Source organism: Camelina sativa, chromosome 5 (assembly GCF_030686135.1).
Source record: "Camelina sativa cultivar CO46 ecotype springtype chromosome 5, ASM3068613v1".
NCBI lineage: Eukaryota > Viridiplantae > Streptophyta > Magnoliopsida > Brassicales > Brassicaceae > Camelina > Camelina sativa.
In genome coordinates, this window is record NC_141884.1 from 12,554,803 (window position 1) to 12,572,716 (window position 17,914).

Genomic DNA, 17,914 nt, shown 5'->3' on the forward strand with positions numbered 1-17,914 from the left:
CTGCTTGGTACATCGTATCTCTTATATTATTGAAGCAGAGTACATAGGTTTAGTTTCCATGGCTTCTGATTATAAATTCTTGTTTTTTTTGGACAAAACACATAGATTTCCTATGATCTATGTGAAGTGGGCTATTTCACAACCTAGTCCTCTACTGAGGCAATCTGTGATGTGCTTAATATTCACTTTAGCACATAAATATCAGAGATAACTCTTGGACACATTTTTGCAGTTTTTGGAAATCTTCACCAAATTTCTACCTCTAAATTTGGTATTGACAAACCATCTACCACAAATATGAGGATAATTAAAGACATATTGAAAAAGAAAAGAAAAACAACTTAATAAGGGCACATGCAAAGGGCCAAAAAGAGAAAGATGGACTTTGAACACATCAAGATAAAAATCTAGTTAGTCACACCCAAATACATAGATATGTGGCATCAATCAAGCCAAAAGAAACTGTGCATTTAACGGAGCAAATCAAATCTCGTAGTTGGTAACCAATTTGATGTTTTACAATTCGTATGCAACGATGGTTTCCGTGGACAAGAATCGTGTTTCATTTGCATAAATTTTGGTTATTAAAAACTCTTGAAAGCATCGATTTACAACTAGAAACCAATCAAAATTTTATATTCTTCCTTTATCAAAGTTTATATTTAATTATATCTGATACAAAAATATAGCTTGGTATCGCTTCTATTTATCTTTCTTTTTTTTTTTCTTTAGCGTAGTTTCTTTTGCATAGTTTTGGATTAAACATCAAAAACAAAAAAAAAAACTAGCACTACCAAAAAGATGTGATGAACGAAAAGATTAGTGTCTAGAAGGGATGGGAATCCATGTGAGGACAGCCGAATCAGATGCCTTCGCCAGCTTTCATTTTTATTTTATTTTATTATACTACCTTTCTCTTGTAAATTTCTTAAGTTGTATATGTCTCCATCTCATACCTTTTAGTTTTAAGTTCCAATAATGTTCGTAAGAAAAGTTAAAAGTGTCTTCATAATTAATTCACAAATTTTTACATATCCATCAATTATCTGATCGTGGAAAAATAACTCTAATTTCAGCTAGAAAAACGATGGTAGGCATTAATATATCATTTCACAATGTTGTTACTTGTTTTATCAGATTAGATCATTAATACTTGATAGGAAATTTAATAAAATAATCTATTAAAAACCATCTACATTTCTCATACTGATGTTTTTCAAAAAAAATTATACATACAATATGTATTCTAACGAATTTACATATGGATGGTGTAGCAGTAGCACATCAATAACACTAGTATAAAGTACTGTATATTTATAATAAATAGAGTCTTTGTTATCGGTTCCTTCATGGATAATCATTGAGGCCTTTATATTATTTGTCCATATATAGTAAATTGCATTAACTTTATTTGCTCTTTATATGATTGAAAGTTTTTTTTTATATTATTTGAACAGACATATGGGTTTGTTTTTTCAGCTCCAGACTTTACGATTGGTCCACCTACATGGGGTACATCTGCATGTGACGACCTTACATGATTGCCCTGACGTCTCGACACTCTTTCTTTGGACCCTTAATTAATCTGCCGTCTCGAGTTCGCATTATTACCCAATAAATAATCAAAATTGCTTATTATATTTAACCACCGAAACTTAAAAGTCTTAAACAAGTCTAAGTACGTTGCATTACAGTTGAACATGCAGTTCTTCTTATGCTAAATAGATTCTTATGATATATTATAATGACTTACAGTTTCATTGGAAGTCATCGCATTATTACTTGACATCTGAACTATTATTATTCACTTGATCTTGGCCCAAATATTGATCAATTAGTAAATTAGTATTTACCAACATACGAGTTTTTATATATATTCATACCTATTTGGTTCAGTTATACATAAATTTTACTTTTGAATTTTGGACCTTTGTTCCTAATTGTACTACAGTTCGATTCCTGTCCTATAAGATCCAATTTACATATGCTTACAAGTTTTATTATTTATTATTATTGCTCATATGATCTTAACTTAATTAGAATCTCTTGTCCTCACTGCCACATTCCGAGACTAGATCACAAATTTAACATAGATCTTATCCACATGAGTACATTACATAGTTTTGTTTTTAACTTCATAATAAATAAAAATATTCGAAAATTTTCTTCCCGGGGATGTTAAATAAAAATCCGATTTCCGGATTCAAAAGAAAAAAAATTAAGAAAATAGAGACAGAATTAATTAACAAAGAGTGAAAAAAAAAAAACTACTAATTAAGATCCTCAGTGATGCTATCGAGGTGAGGCCGCCACGTGGAAACTGACGCCGACCGGCTATGTCTCCGACGGTGACGATTCTCTTTACCGGTGGAACTCATCTTCTCCGACAACATAACATCTTCTAAATATTTCTCACACAACGTCAAACAATGACCATCAAGATCATCCTTATGTTTTGGTGTTACGGTATCAAGATCCTTGTTACCACTCATATGATCACTGTTTTGGCTGTTTTTCTGGCGGTGGAGATCTTTTCTCTTCTTTGTCTTCTTCTTCTCCGGCAAAGAAGTATCCGGGATAAGAAAATAGATGCTTCCACGCTTAAGCTCAGATTCAGGGGACAAGATCAAGATCTTACGTACAACTCCTTGAGAACAAGGTTTGCTCAAGACATGGTTAGGATTCGCCTGAAGGACCTCACCGGCGGTCATCGGACGAGTGATCTCGTCGACGTGGCCGTTTAGATGAACGATTCTGATCAAATCTAAAGCTCCACATGGAAGTACACAAGCCAAACAACATCGTAAACTGTTTCCCATATCTTCGTTTTTGTAACACAGATTTTTTTACGTTTTTCTTTAACAAGAAAAAAAGAGAAAATTTTATAAGTTTGTTCTTTGTTGTTGTTGTTGTTGTTGTGTGTTGTTTTTGTGGACAAGTCGTGGTTATGTATATATATATAGAGAGAGTGAACAAAAACGATTAAAGAGAGCTTGACCAAATGTATGCGGATGTTTTAATTACTAAAACGCCCTTGCTTCTGATTGTGATTAACTTAAGCAGCCCTCCATAATCCTTATTAAGTTAATATAGTGCTCATTAGACAAAACTATTTTATTTCTGTTATTTTACTCAATTAATCTACTTTTAACATAAAAGATATCCATTTTTTGGTCAATACCTATTTTTGGTCTAGAAATCTGCCTGTCTAATAATTTTAATTTCTAACAACTATAACAAATAATGATTTGATTGATGAAATGGATAAATTATGTAATATGATTAGTTTTAAAACCAATCAGAAAGTAATAGTAATTTAGAATTATCCGTTTTGCACCAAACTAATAATATGACACAACTCTTATTTTGAATGTAGATGCATTATCCAATTAGAAAATTGCTTAATAAATATTTTCGGACTGTCCTACAACTTTTGTATATTCAAACAATTTTGACGTTATAATAAGGTTTTGTAATCGATACCAAAAAAAGAAATTTTTTTTTCTTTTACGTGAAAACTACTCCATAAACAAATTTCTTCTAAATGAATGTAAAAGCCAAAAATGTGTAAATACTACACTATATTATATTAAATTAAATAATTAATAAATATATTTTATATATAATTATTGAAGTGGTTACTCTAAAATTTTGTGTTAATTTTAACAAGTGATGCAACTATTTTCATCATTTGTTATTATTGATTATTTTCATCATTTTCCACACGCGATAATGATCTCGAATTTCGAAGTGAGGTGGTCTAGGAAGTTGTTTGGTTCAGAGAGGTTGAAGGCCACCACGGTGACGTCTTTGAGGATGAAGCTTGGCGAAGTTGGCTTGAGTATAATGAACCACACAACTAGGAATACGACGGCTGGAACTAATATCATAGATAAGATGATTATGCAGGCGTTGATTCGCCTCCGGGTGGATCCATCTTCGCAATCTTTTGTCGACATTTCTTTATTTACGAGTTTGCCACTGATGTACATTTCTTGTTTTTTCTTTAAAGGTTTTGGTCATTAACTCCTATACCAAAACATGTGAAAGTGGCATTTAGTAAAAGAAAATATACAATATGGCATTTCATAATAGTTTAGTTTCAAAAGTGGCACTTTGGACTAAATTCCCTTCAGATGTTTTAATTACTAAAACGCCCTTGCTTCTGATTCTGATTAACTTAAGCAGTCCTTCTTAATCCATATGATAGTGCTCATTATACAAACTATTTTATTTCTGTTATCCTACTCAATTTATCTACTTTTAACGATTAAAGATATCCATTGTTTGGTCAATACCTATTATTTTTTTTGGTCTAGAAATCTACCTGTCTAATAATTTTAATTTCTAACAACTATAACAGATAATGATTTGATTGATGAAATGGATATATTATGTAATATGATTAGTTTTAAAACTAATCAGAAAGAAATAGCAATTTAGAATTATCCGTTTTGCACCAAACTAATAATATGACACAACTCTTATTTTGAATGTAGATGCATTATCCAGTTAGAAAATTGCTTAATAAATATTTTTGGACCGTCCTACAATTTTTGTATATTCAAACAATTTTGACGTTATAATAAAGTTTTGTAATGGATACCAAAAAGAAGATTTTTTTTTTTTTACGTGAAAACTACTACATAATTAAATTTCTCCTAAATGAATGTAGAGGCAAAAATGTGTAAATACTACACTATTTTTTTTTTTTGAAACTAAAGTGGTTTTTGTAAAGTTGATAAGTTTTCAGATAAAAAAAAAACCACAGATTATTTAATACTAGATACAACAAACCTGTTTGATCAAAAAAAAAAAGATACAACAAACCTATGTGACATATACGGCATATACCTATACAAAGTTGTTAACCTATGTATAACATCGATAAGTTTAAAATATCTCTTTATTTATTATTTTTCTTAGTTTATTCGAAATCTAAACGAATTTTGGACGCCAATATATGCTACTAAAAACATCTGAAGGTAGCCAAAGTACAAATTAAATTTGGGTAGTGGGTACTTGATTACATTGTTTGCATTCTTCTGGTACCTTTCTGCTAATTGACACATATATATATATATATATATACTTTTTAGTTCTTAATCAGAATTTAAACCGTATGTACCCTATTTGTACCTAATTACCTCTAAAGGCTCTTACACTTATCTAACATGGTACTAATAAATTATAAATTACTACGGGAAACAGTTAAGGAGCTGTTTGGTCAGAGCTTCCGTTACGTTCGGGTTATGATACCAAAAGGAGATCCATGTATAATTAAATAACGTCATTAGAAAATAAATTATAATGATCCAAAATCAGATACGTTAACTGATGTTTTTGCCTTTTCCTGTATGTTATCTTCAAACATAACAGAACAGATAAGATTCCGAACTTTATAAAGAAATGAATGTTTGGTAAACTAGAAAAAAAATTAACGTTGATTATATTACTACATTTTTTTTTGAACAAACTGATTATATTACTACATATATAAATATATATATATATAACTGGAGTTCTAACCAAAATTTCGATGGAACACCAACTAGTTATAAGCCTATAACATTCATTAGAAGACATATTTATAACTATAGTTTAAGTAGATGATAGTACAGAAAACTATCTATGACATTAACATCATTAATAGTCGAATTGATTGACGAATCTAAGAGAAAACAGTATTTTGTCCTCATTTTCTATACTATTATTATTATTTTTTAAAAGTTTATTATCACATGTCTCTCACTGGAAAAGACAAAAGTTTAAGACTGAAACTGTACCGATAGTACATTAGTACTATGTTATATTCGATGTTAATTATGACGCTGTTAAAATCAGATACAAAAGTAATGCATGTACCAATTGTACGAGTAGGAATCTAGCTATAGATTATGATTCTCCCATTTTCAGGATGACGTTAATCAATTAATTATGGACTCTCGAGACTCTCGAGGCCTTAAACTTCCCCTTGAATGGGTATGAAATTAATGATGCATAAGGTTTTGGTAAAACCCATATATTCATCAAATGATTAATGCCCTAATAAAATAAATATATCAAGTACGTAAGAGGAAGCTTCGTAGCACGGAGGTTTGTGGCACCGACTATTGCGTACAAGCGGCGCTGAAGTTGATTCATTAGACCATCTTCAATGGTTTTCCCTATTTTTACTTCTAAAATAGAGGAACTCTATAATAGAGGTGACTTTTGCTCCAATAGATACCTCTATTTTTTCCTCTAAAAAAGAATATTTCATAGAGATTCTTTTTTTATTTTATTATTAATACCTTTTACTTATAAAAGTTGCAAACTAACCCATTTATTTTAGTATTTGTAAAACTTTCATAAAATTATGATATTATTAAAAATTTTAACATTCATAAATATCATTTAAATATCACATTTATTAAAAGAAATACAGTGCATCATATAAAATAATAAAAGTGTTAAAAGTTTAAGGACCATTAAATATATAATTTATTTATTTTGATCATAAATATAAAAGTGTTAAAAGTTCAAGGACCATTTTATAAATTAAAAAGTTCAACTCTATTATAGAGGAAAAAAATAGAGATCTCTATTATAGAGGTGGAAATAGAGATGAGTTGGAGTAGATTTTACTCTAAAATAGAGTTAAAAAGCAAATATAGAGATGGGTTGGAGATGCCCTTATGAAACAAATGATTTTATTTATTTATCTACTATCAAACAATAAACCTCGTGCGCACCACACGATTTTTTTTCTTTTTTTCTTTTTGTTGTTTATAATTATGATTGAAACTTAATTTAAGTATGGAATTACAAGACGATCAATTAATTGAAGAACGTGAGTCAAGTCTGTCTTTTCCCTCAATTGGACAACACATGTATCCACGGTGGATCATAAACCACATAATTAATTATGTAGTTGAATGAGGTTAGTGACAAAAAGGTTAAATAATCGTTCAAAGACAGAACTGAGGGAGACTTTTTTTTGTTTGTTACTTTTGTATCAGCTTTATGCAAGCAAACAATATTCTATATTAGAATCTGAATAATATTCTAACGTAGGAATCAGTTGATTGAATTTAATATATTATACTACGGCTGACAGTATAATGATATTCTACAGGATAAATTTTTAAATTTCTGTACGCGTTAAAAGTAAAAAGAAAAAAAGAGTTCCATTACAAAGTCCAACTGTAAATAATTTTCTTCAACATTTTTAAATAACTTACTCGTTCACGGGCAGTCATCTTGATCTTCATCTTTAATATATTTAAATCTTAGAAGTTAGAACAACATTATATCGCAAAAGTTTGAGTTTAACATAGGTTAGTGAAAATAATATTATTTCCTAAGAAGAATTGAAACGATTAGTTTATTGAGGTTGCTTGTCCGTATTATTATATAGTCACAAAGCCGGAATCGAAAATAAAGAAACGATATATAGCTGTCATTTTATGGTCAAATGGTGCAATGAATCAAAGTCTAGTTTCAAGCTCCAGTTACAAACTTCAGTTTTACATTTTATTTATGAAAGATTTTGAGCTGTGTTGGTGAACCATCCCAAGTTATATATTACGTAAGGAGAGTGATATTTGTTCTTAGAAAGAAAATTCTTGGGAAATTTGCAAACTTTATTCTGAATTACAAACGAGTTGTTGCAATTAGACTATTAGTTATGAAATGTCGCTTGGTTTCGACAAGACTTTTAGTTGACATGTGATTATTGATTACTACTGGTATAGGCAGGCCCGGTTCGAGCCTTCCAAGATTGGTTAGCTCTAGTTCAAACTCTCATAGCCAATTTCCCCAACAAAAAATTCAGGACAGAAGTTGTTTTTTTTCTTTTTGTTTTTTGCCAAAAGTTGTTTTAGACCCTATATTAAGTTGAGTCGATGCTAGGTAGAAATATGCATGAATCGGGTTAGTTAGGTGTAAATGTGTAATCCTAAAACGCAAAATTCGCATATATTTGAGTTTGCTTCGGTTCGACCCAAATGATCCAACTTATATTTTATATCGCATATTTGGTTCCAAAAAAATCATTATAGTTTTCTTTTAAAACGATGTCAATATTCATAATTTTCGGGGACAACCTAGTCCTAGTTGGAGTAAGGCTAAAAAAACTCGAGCAAACAGGTCAAGAAAGAGACATCCAACTCTTTCGAGCTTAAACATCTAGATTCGAGTCCTGCTTTTTTAAGAGCCGGGTCAGGCCACACTCACATATTTAAATGATGTAATGTAATCATAAAAATTAACTAGGTAACAACCCATACTATGTACAGAATAAATCTATGCATATAAAATTAGAGTTATGAGTAAAGTTATTTTCTAGGATAAAATTTGTTTCCGTAAAAAAAAAAGATATAACCTGTGAGAATATGTTTAGATCAAACTATTATGTATCAACTAAATATATGTGAAAATATATGTTCAATCTATGCAAAAAATTTTATTTTAAAAAAATTATTTATTTTGTGTAAATATGTTTCACCCGTGAAATATTATACCAATGGTCTTAAATAAGTCAATTTCCTATAATAATGATCATTGTGATAATTTTATTTTAGAAACTTTGTATATGTGCATAGTAATCAATTTTTTTAGTATATAAATAGCAATTATTTTATTATAGATCTAATTATTTTATATTTTAATAATTTAATATGTTATAAAAATGATTAAAATAAATTTTAAAATTGAAATGTTTGATTTTTGTAATTATTTGTAAAGGAATATTCCCTAATCATTCAATAGCAATTATGTGTAAATAACTAAATATCCATAAAAATGAAGACAATAAATTCATTGGTGTCTCGAGCTCTCTAACGACTTGTGTTTTCTTGAGAGTGCTTTTATATTAATATATAGGGGATAAGATACTGTATATGAGAATTTTATACTAAAGTATAGAGCAGTACAGATAGAGCTTACCAAAACTAATAACATTCGGATCCTAAATTGTAATTAATTCATGATGACGATAGATGTTCGAACTACAACAAATTAGCTATGGTAATTTTAAAAATTGTTGGAAAACGAAATAACATCAATAAAGCTGAACTGGAATCACGTTGAATTTTACAATTAAAAAGATTAGCATATAGCTTAAGGCTAAGGGGGAAGAACCTGATGGTATAACGACAAAGTAAGGGAATAACATAAAGACTTTATCTTAGATATTAGAGATATCTCCAGTCGATAAATACGCGTTGATTTGGATTTGTATCCCGTGAGTAAGATCCTTTTTGTTTTATGTGATTTAGTGGTGCACGTTGCTCTATCTTAAAACTAGCAAAGTTGACGTTATAGGAAAATCCGAAATGACAATTTTGAGAGATTTTGTGAAGATGTAACACATAACACCAATCATCTACATTCTTCTTATATAGTGTACTACTAGGGTAATATTAATTGCTTTATTTGACTAAAAGAATGTTTTCGCTACAACAAAACCGTATCTTAACAATTTACATCAAAACAGTGATATGATTGTAGTCTATCATTATATATATATATATAGTCCATAAATACAGACTATTTTAAACATGTACAAGATGTCAAGATGATAAGAATAGGGAAGCTATATTTATTATGTGTGTAAGTGTAACTCGAGTTCACCAGATCTTTTCATTCGATTGGTGTCATTTCATAATCTCATTATGGGTTCCAACTGCCAACCGTTTCCTATTTTTTTGGTAAGTACTGCCAACCGTTTCCTATTGTTCTTACGTTAATTTCACTTTCCTTTTTGCCCATACCCTTTGGAAAAACACATACAGATATATTATTGTCGTTTGGGCCCTAATAATATGTTGACACAGCCCATAATATTTTGTAACATATAATTTTACAAAATTATATATAACGTGGTTCGAAATAAAAATTAATGCCCCCAAATTCCCTGAGTTATCGAAGATCATAGTTAGTCGTTAAAGTCAACATGTTACATTACTTGACATTTCATTCATGATACGTTATGTTCACGTTGTGTTCTGAATCTAGTATATGTTGTGCATCTTTCAACTTTAAAAGCCACTAGGTTAGACCCGCGCGGTGCCGCGGGATGTTATTCTATACATTTTGAAATACATTTGATATTCAAAGTATGATTTTTAATTTTTTGAAATTATATTAATCATGAAAATTATGGTTTACACAACTTTAAAAGATATAGAATAAACCGAAAAAACCTACAATGTTTGTAACTCCGTAGTATTTGTTATTACAATCATTTACTCGTATAATTGGTTTAACTCTACTATATGCTATGTTTTTTTCTCCTATTATTATCTAATATAATAAAGTAGGGTTACACCCTCTAAGAAGCTCTATTTATCTGCCACGTGGCACTTCTAAATCCTCTGTTTTTTTAATAATATTTTATCTCATGTTTAAGCCAATTGATAATAGGCTGTAAATCATTAATTAATGGGCCACAGAATTTTGTTGACTTCTCAAAAAAAAACCGACGGAATCTCTGAGTTCCGACTTCTCCTCTTCCTCGCCTCTCTCTCTTTCCCACCCCTTCTCCTTTATCTGTTCAATTCCACGAGATTTCGAATCAGCCGAGTCGAAGGGAATCTCGACATCTCCATTCTTCCATAGCTTGACATATGGCTACTGTAAAACTGACATCTGTCCAAAAAAACTTATTCACCACAATTTTAACTAAATTACCAATAAAACATATTTAATTAAATACATATAACTCACACTTTAAATATAAAGCTAAAATATATATTTTCAATTAATCAGACATTTAATCATACACTTTAAAATTAAACTTTCTTATATAATAAAATAGCATACCTCCTAAAACTTTCTTCCACACTTTTCCATTATTCACCAAAAATTCAACTAAACTACCAATAATAAATATTTAATCAAATAAATATAACTCACACTTTAAATGTAAACCTAAAAAAATATATTTCAATTAATCCAAAAATAAGACATTTAATCATACACTTTAAAATTAAACTTTAATATAAACCTAAAAACAAAATTTCAATTAAACCATAAGTAAAACACATTTTATCTTATACATTTAACTCACAATTTAATATAAAACTTAAAAAAACATTTCCAATTAAACCACAAATAAAACACATTCAATCATTTAAATTTAACTCACCCTTTAATATAAAGCTAAAAAGGTTCAATCAAAACAATAAATAAAACACATTTAATCACATACATCTAACTCACACTTTAATATTACAACTGAAATAAAATAAAAAAATATTTCCAATTAAACCATAAATAAAACACATTTTGTCATATGAAACTAAAAACCTATTTCTAATGAAACCACAAATAAATACATTCAATCATATAAATTTAACTCACACTTTACTATAAAATTGATAAAATTATTTCCAATTGAACTATACATAAAACACTTTTAATAATATAAACTTAACTCACACTTTAATATAAAACTAAAATAAAATAAAAGAAAGTTCAATCAAAGCATAAATAAAACAAATTTAATTATATACATTTAACTCACACTTTAATATTAAAACTGAAATAAAATAAAATTGCATTAACTTTATTTCTCCACTCAATTTTATTCAACACACAATAAATTAGAATTAACTCTCATACTTTTTGTTTCTAAATTGTAACTCCCATGACTTCCCATCCTTTGAATACTCATTTTCTCATTATCTTTCACTCTTTCTTAAATATTATACATTTTTGAGTTTTTTTTTGGTTGGCTGTTATTGTTGTATGTGTCAAAAAAAAAATTAATATTATTAGAAAAGCTTAATTCTAAATTTTAACTTTAGATACTATATGATATGTATCTTACAATTTCTTTTAAGATACATCTCTATTGTCCCTAAAACAAACATTTTCAAAATCAACCTCTTGCAACTTACATGCAACTATCTTAGATTTTAAAATTAAAAAGTTTTCTCTAATGGCATCTATGCTTAATTGAAGTCATACCTTATTCTTATCTCCAAAATAAATTACCAAAGATTTCCTCCTAAACTCACACTTTAATATAATGCTCAAATACCGATAAAAAAACAACATCAGCTACACAATCCACATTTCAGAAACATAACAAATTTTTATATTACATTTCATGAATAATTTGACAGATTTTATACATGCATCAATCCTATTATTTGGACCAGCCAACCCACAACCACTCAACGTCTTCTTTGAAAGCGAATAACAATCCAAATGCAACAAGAACATTTGATGTGGAAATTGTAATATAAGACCTAGAAATAACATAAAGGCAAGCCACCCAATATAAAGAAGGATAATGTTCAATTTGTCTTCAGGATCTACGAGGAATTCAAAATATCAACACTCTATTTTGCAATCACAAATTTCACAGTAAATGTATTGCATTTTGGTTACATCACAAAATAACATGTCCTAATTATAAAATACAAATAGTATTAACTATAATACAATTTAAAATTCAATAAAAACATTAATAATATAATAATTTAAACTTTTAAAAAGGTTTTTTAAATTGTTCATAATTTAGAAAAGGATAAGCTGATCATTTAAAATTAACTATATAGTTAATGAATACAAATAAAAAAATTCCAAAACCTTAATGAATTTTAACCAAAAAAACAAAGTTTCTCGATACAAATAGACTTTTTTGGTATGATCTTCAAATTGAAAAGTCTCTCGAAAAAAAATTTTAAAAATTAATTTAGTCCTAAAAACTTTTAACCAAAAAATAAATTAATGTAATAATCTCGTGCGTTGCACGAGACTTAACCTAGTTGGAGATATATTAATGTCGTGTTATGTTGTAGTGTATTTTTTGTAGTTTACAAATTTAATCATCTAAGTTTATATAGTTTGTGTTGTTGTTACATTATTTTTGGTTTGTTTTCTTTTGTAAATTACCTGTTCTTTTTTATAACAAGTCCACATATGTCAAAGTAAGTAGACATATTTTTACTTTAGTTTGGTTTTGTGTTATTATTTAAATATTATACTTATGTTAAACTGTATACAACATTTATAAGGATTATGTTAATTGTCAATGTTATTTTTAAAGTTATAGATGATTTAGTTTTCTTAAATAAAAACATTTGGTTTTCGATCTTAAACATTGTTTAATTTGTCACTGGTGTTCTTATATGTAAATCTTGAGAGGCAAGGAACCTTTGTTATCACACGCCAAAATTCAAACACTGCAATCATCACTGTGAAAAGGAATGAAATAGTAAATGCATAAACAATTTTGTTTGATAATACGTAACTAACTTACTCTAGTTTATGTACGCTTTAGAAAGAGAGTTTATCCTCTAATCACACTTGAGAGATTACTCTAGTTTGGTTCATATCCCTTATATATATAAGTTTTCTCACAAAAACAAAAAAATACTGACATGTTGAGCTCACAAAGCTCGAGAAATGATTTATTTATTTGTCATCAGCTTTTAATAGTATTTCTATTTACATACCATTGTATATTTTTTTTTAAATGACAACCAAAATTTAATTCTTTTATTTTCTTTATAACTTAATTGCATTACTTACTTACATTTCCACAAAATTTTAAGAACTTTTGATTCATATGGTGAGATAATATAAAATCCATATTATAATAATTTCCATAAGTTAAATCTTAATTATTATACAAGAATTTTATATATTCAAATAAAACAAAAAATATATATACTACACAAATAAATTTTATATTCCAAATTATAATTTTACCGATAAATATTATAGATTCTGTATATATAAATTACAGTAAAATTATTTATTAACTATTTTATTCTGCACATAGTGCGGATTGTTATTTAGAATAAAATAAACTGTCAAAAATGATGTTAGATTACAAATAATACGTAACCTTGTGTCCCTTAATCGTCACTTTCCTCAGTTGCCATACACAGGTTAACTTGGGTTCTTTTACTGTTTTTCTTCGACATTATTGTAACTGGGCTGGACCCATAACAGAAATCAGAAGGAATGATGTGGATTGGACAAAAATATTGAGCTGTATTAATCCTTATAATTTGATTGGCTAACTGTTTTAACTGATGTGTCAACTCCTCCTTCAACTAAAAAGCTGAGGTGTCAACATTGGAGAGTAACACATTCAGTTTTTATTGTATTGATTCAAGACCAAATTTTAATGAATTTCATTATAGTTTTAAATAAATTTAAAGTGGATCGGACTAATATAAAAAATAGTAAAACCCTCGTTTGGATAGAGGTATAATTGTTTCAGATTACAAAAAATATATAGGCAATTGTTTCCGATTTGTTATCTTTGTTTGTGCAATCTCGATAATATATTAGACCATTATATTCAAAGCTTCTATTTGTATCCATTTGTTTTAAGGAAACAAACACTGATAAAATCAGAAAGCTAGTACAAAAATTAAGTGACTCCAACAGAACATCACTTTCAAGATCTCTTTAAAACGGCATCACAAACAAATTTCAACACTAAAGAAAACTCCAACACAATGTTTATATCTAATAAACCCATAGCGTTTGGTCTCTTCTTTGTCGTAACACTACTCGTGTCTTGCAATGCGGCTGCAAACGCCACAACACAGCCGCTTTTCTCGGCGATTCTAATATTCGGCGACTCTACTGCAGATACAGGCAACAACAACTACAACCCACAAGCCATTTTCAAAGCTAAACATCTTCCTTACGGCGTTGATCTTCCCGGCCACGAAGCTAATGGAAGATTCTCAAACGGAAAGCTAATCTCTGACGTACTCTCCACCAAACTCAACATCAAAGAGTTCGTTCCTCCGTTTCTACAACCAAACATCTCCGACCAAGACATTGTCACTGGAGTCTGTTTCGCATCCGCCGGCGCTGGCTATGATGACGGAACCTCGCTCTCCAGTCATGCGATCCCGGTCTCACAACAACCAAGCATGTTCAAGAATTACATTTCTCGTCTCAAAGGTATCGTAGGAGACAAGAAAGCTATGGAAATTGTTAGCAACGCTTTAGTGGTCATTAGCGCAGGACCTAATGATTTCATCTTGAACTTTTACGATATCCCCACAAGGCGTCTCCAGTATCCTACTATCTATAGTTACCAAGAGTTTGTCCTCAAGAGGCTTGACGGTTTTGTCCGGGTAAAAATCTCATATATTTTGTTTCTCTAGGTAGTCTGAGTCAGTTTATTTTTTTGAGCTATTTTATTTTATATATATGTCGTGCTGACTCTTGAATCTATTAATCCTGTTTGCAGGAGCTTTATAGTTTAGGTTGCCGTAATTTTCTGGTCGGTGGGCTGCCCCCGATGGGATGTTTACCCATCCAAATGACCATGAAAATGAGAAACATCATGAGATGTTGTATGGAACAAGAGAACAAAGACTCGGTTTTGTACAATCAGAAACTAGCAAAGAAACTGCCTGAGATCGAAGCGTCTCTACCAGGAAGCAAGTTCCTTTACGCCAACGTCTACGACCCTGTGATGGACATGATCCAAAACCCTAGCAAATACGGTACATATCCTTCTTTCTTGTTCCACAAGTCATCTAATTATGATTAAGTAACGTACGCAATTTACATTCGTCGTCGTACAAACGAAAACAGGGTTCAAGGAGACGAAGAAAGGATGTTGTGGAACAGGATACATGGAATTGAGCTTCTTGTGCAATTCCTTTTCACGTACTTGTCCCAATCATTCGGATCATTTGTTTTGGGACTCCATCCATCCCTCCGAGGCGGCTTACACATACCTAGGGAACTTAATAAATGCTCAGATTCAAGAGCTGCTTTGGGCTTAAATCACTATGATTTACGAAATTAATCAACTAAACAATGTATTTTAGGTAATGAGCCACCATACAAGTTTATGGCCCTACCCCTATGGATCTAATGGGTGATTTATAATGGACTATTCTTATAGTTTTTCTATGTTACCCAAATAAATGTATGAGTTAATTAGCCATTAAAAAAAAACAAAAGTTGATCATGAGTTAAGAAAATAGCAATGTTGTGACTATTAAAATTTTTATTTTTGATATTCATTTAATTGTGAAAATCCTGAAAGTTAATTACTGACCGACTAATCTCTCATAGTAAGAGTAAAAATTGTAGTGTGGAGCTCAATTGTTTGTGAAAGTTGAGCTCCCGTTTTCCATTATAATCAAAAATCTTCTATATGAATTATTTTTACGTATAAACTATAACGTTTTAAAAAGTGAACCATAAGAAAAATAATCAAAACGAGATAAAAGCCACATGATTCTTATTCGCATTAGTAGTTTATTACCAAATATGTCAATTTACAGGCAACCTAATTTAATACGTGATGTACTTTGTTGGGTGTGCGTTAAGTAAGCTAATGGGTTTTTTTTTTTCAATTCGAGGATATCAGATCTGTTAAAGTTAGTTAAAGCACTTAAACCTGCTTCCTCCCAATTCACACATTGACTTAAATATTGAAAATGATAATTACATTGTTAATATAAAAATAATGAAATAAGTCATACTAGTTAGTACTTAGTACAAGTTAGTAGCTTTATTGTCGCTAAATCCATCGGCTTTTTTTCAACGTTGCAAATATCTCGCAGTGCACATCGACGGGTTTATATATCGTTTACGTGTAGGGGTTTTGTATATATTACAATACGAGGTTTCAAATTAAGGCGTCGATAAATATCTACATACATATGTATCTTTTTTTTTTGCTAAGCAAAATAATCTACATACATATGTATCTTTTATAAACGAATTGGGATATATATAGAATTGAGGGTGTATGTGAGACCATGGCCTATGGAGCGACTTAAAAGATCAACTAACATTTTATTTAAAAATAAAGATTAGGTAGTTTCTTAGTTATAGAGTTCTATACCAAATCCATACCACATATTTCAACTCCTATCGAACCACTTCCTTCCATTTTTTCTATCTTCACATTATTATTTTCATTGAGTGATTTTCAATTGCAAGCGCTATATGCTGCGCTCATTAGGTTTTGTAGTCATGTACGTATGCAATTAACACATACCAAAAAAAAAAAAAATCTGTATTCTACGCACAAAATAAAACGAGATCAGACGAATAACTTTTTGGGTTAAATGATTAATAATGGTTATCTCGAGTCGCTTGAGACCATCTAAATTCAATAACAAAATCATCTGATTTTAATGTCTAGAAGACAATCTCAGTTGATCTAGGGACGTTTCACGATTAGCGCCAGGGGCGGATCTACCTTGGTGAAGGGTGGTGCATATGCACCATATGGAAATATAAAAACCTTTAAAATGAATAGAAGTTACTAAGGTTAAAATGGCTTATTGGTAAGAATGCACCATATTAATAATGAGGTCAGGTGTTCAATCTCCACCTCACTACCATTTTTACAGTTTTTGCACCTGATGTGAAGATTGGCTAGATCCGCCACTGATTAGCGCCTAAGCATAGGCAACCTTATACTGTTATACATTATTTTATAGAACATTATAATTAGTAAGAGCTAGCTACGGGGATCAATTCTTGAAAGAACAACAAAATAAAATGTAGTATGAAACTAATGAGTATAAAAGACTTGGATACGAGTCGCAAGATTTAGATGACGTTCAATAGTTGAGCTATACATGCACATACGAGAGTGACAAGAGAACGTGATTTACATATTTTACGTAGCTTTCCTATTTGACGAAATTATTAAATGTGATTAGCCGTTAATGAGACCCCGGCCACAATATTAATTTCCGTCTTTACAAAGTAATTATTAAAGTCAACAATAACTCTAAAAACCTACTTGAAGGTGACAACACAACATAAACGTATGCTACTTAAGAATGGGAACGTACGCTAATTAAGAACGTGAACGTGAATATTTAATGAGAAAATACGAATGTGAACATACATGTTACTAAGCTTTTTTTTTTTTTTTTTTTTTTGAAACACAACATGTTACTAAGCTAAC

General features: G+C 29.9%; 2 protein-coding genes across 2 annotated transcripts; one reads left to right on the forward strand and one right to left on the reverse strand.

Moving 5' to 3' along the window:
- Positions 1-2,063: 2,063 nt before the first annotated feature.
- On the reverse strand, positions 2,064-2,936 carry LOC104786640 (uncharacterized). Its single transcript, XM_010512088.2, has one exon. The coding sequence runs from the start codon at positions 2,817-2,819 to the stop codon at positions 2,271-2,273; it is 549 nt and encodes a 182-aa protein (XP_010510390.2). The 5' UTR covers positions 2,820-2,936; the 3' UTR covers positions 2,064-2,270.
- Positions 2,937-14,409: 11,473 nt separating this feature from the next.
- Positions 14,410-15,979, forward strand: LOC104786641 (GDSL esterase/lipase At2g30220-like). The gene is made up of 3 exons (XM_087452749.1): positions 14,410-15,101; positions 15,218-15,476; positions 15,568-15,979. The coding sequence occupies exons 1-3, from the start codon at positions 14,469-14,471 to the stop codon at positions 15,759-15,761; spliced, it is 1,086 nt and encodes a 361-aa protein (XP_087308875.1). The 5' UTR covers positions 14,410-14,468; the 3' UTR covers positions 15,762-15,979.
- The last annotated feature ends 1,935 nt before the right edge of the window (positions 15,980-17,914 follow it).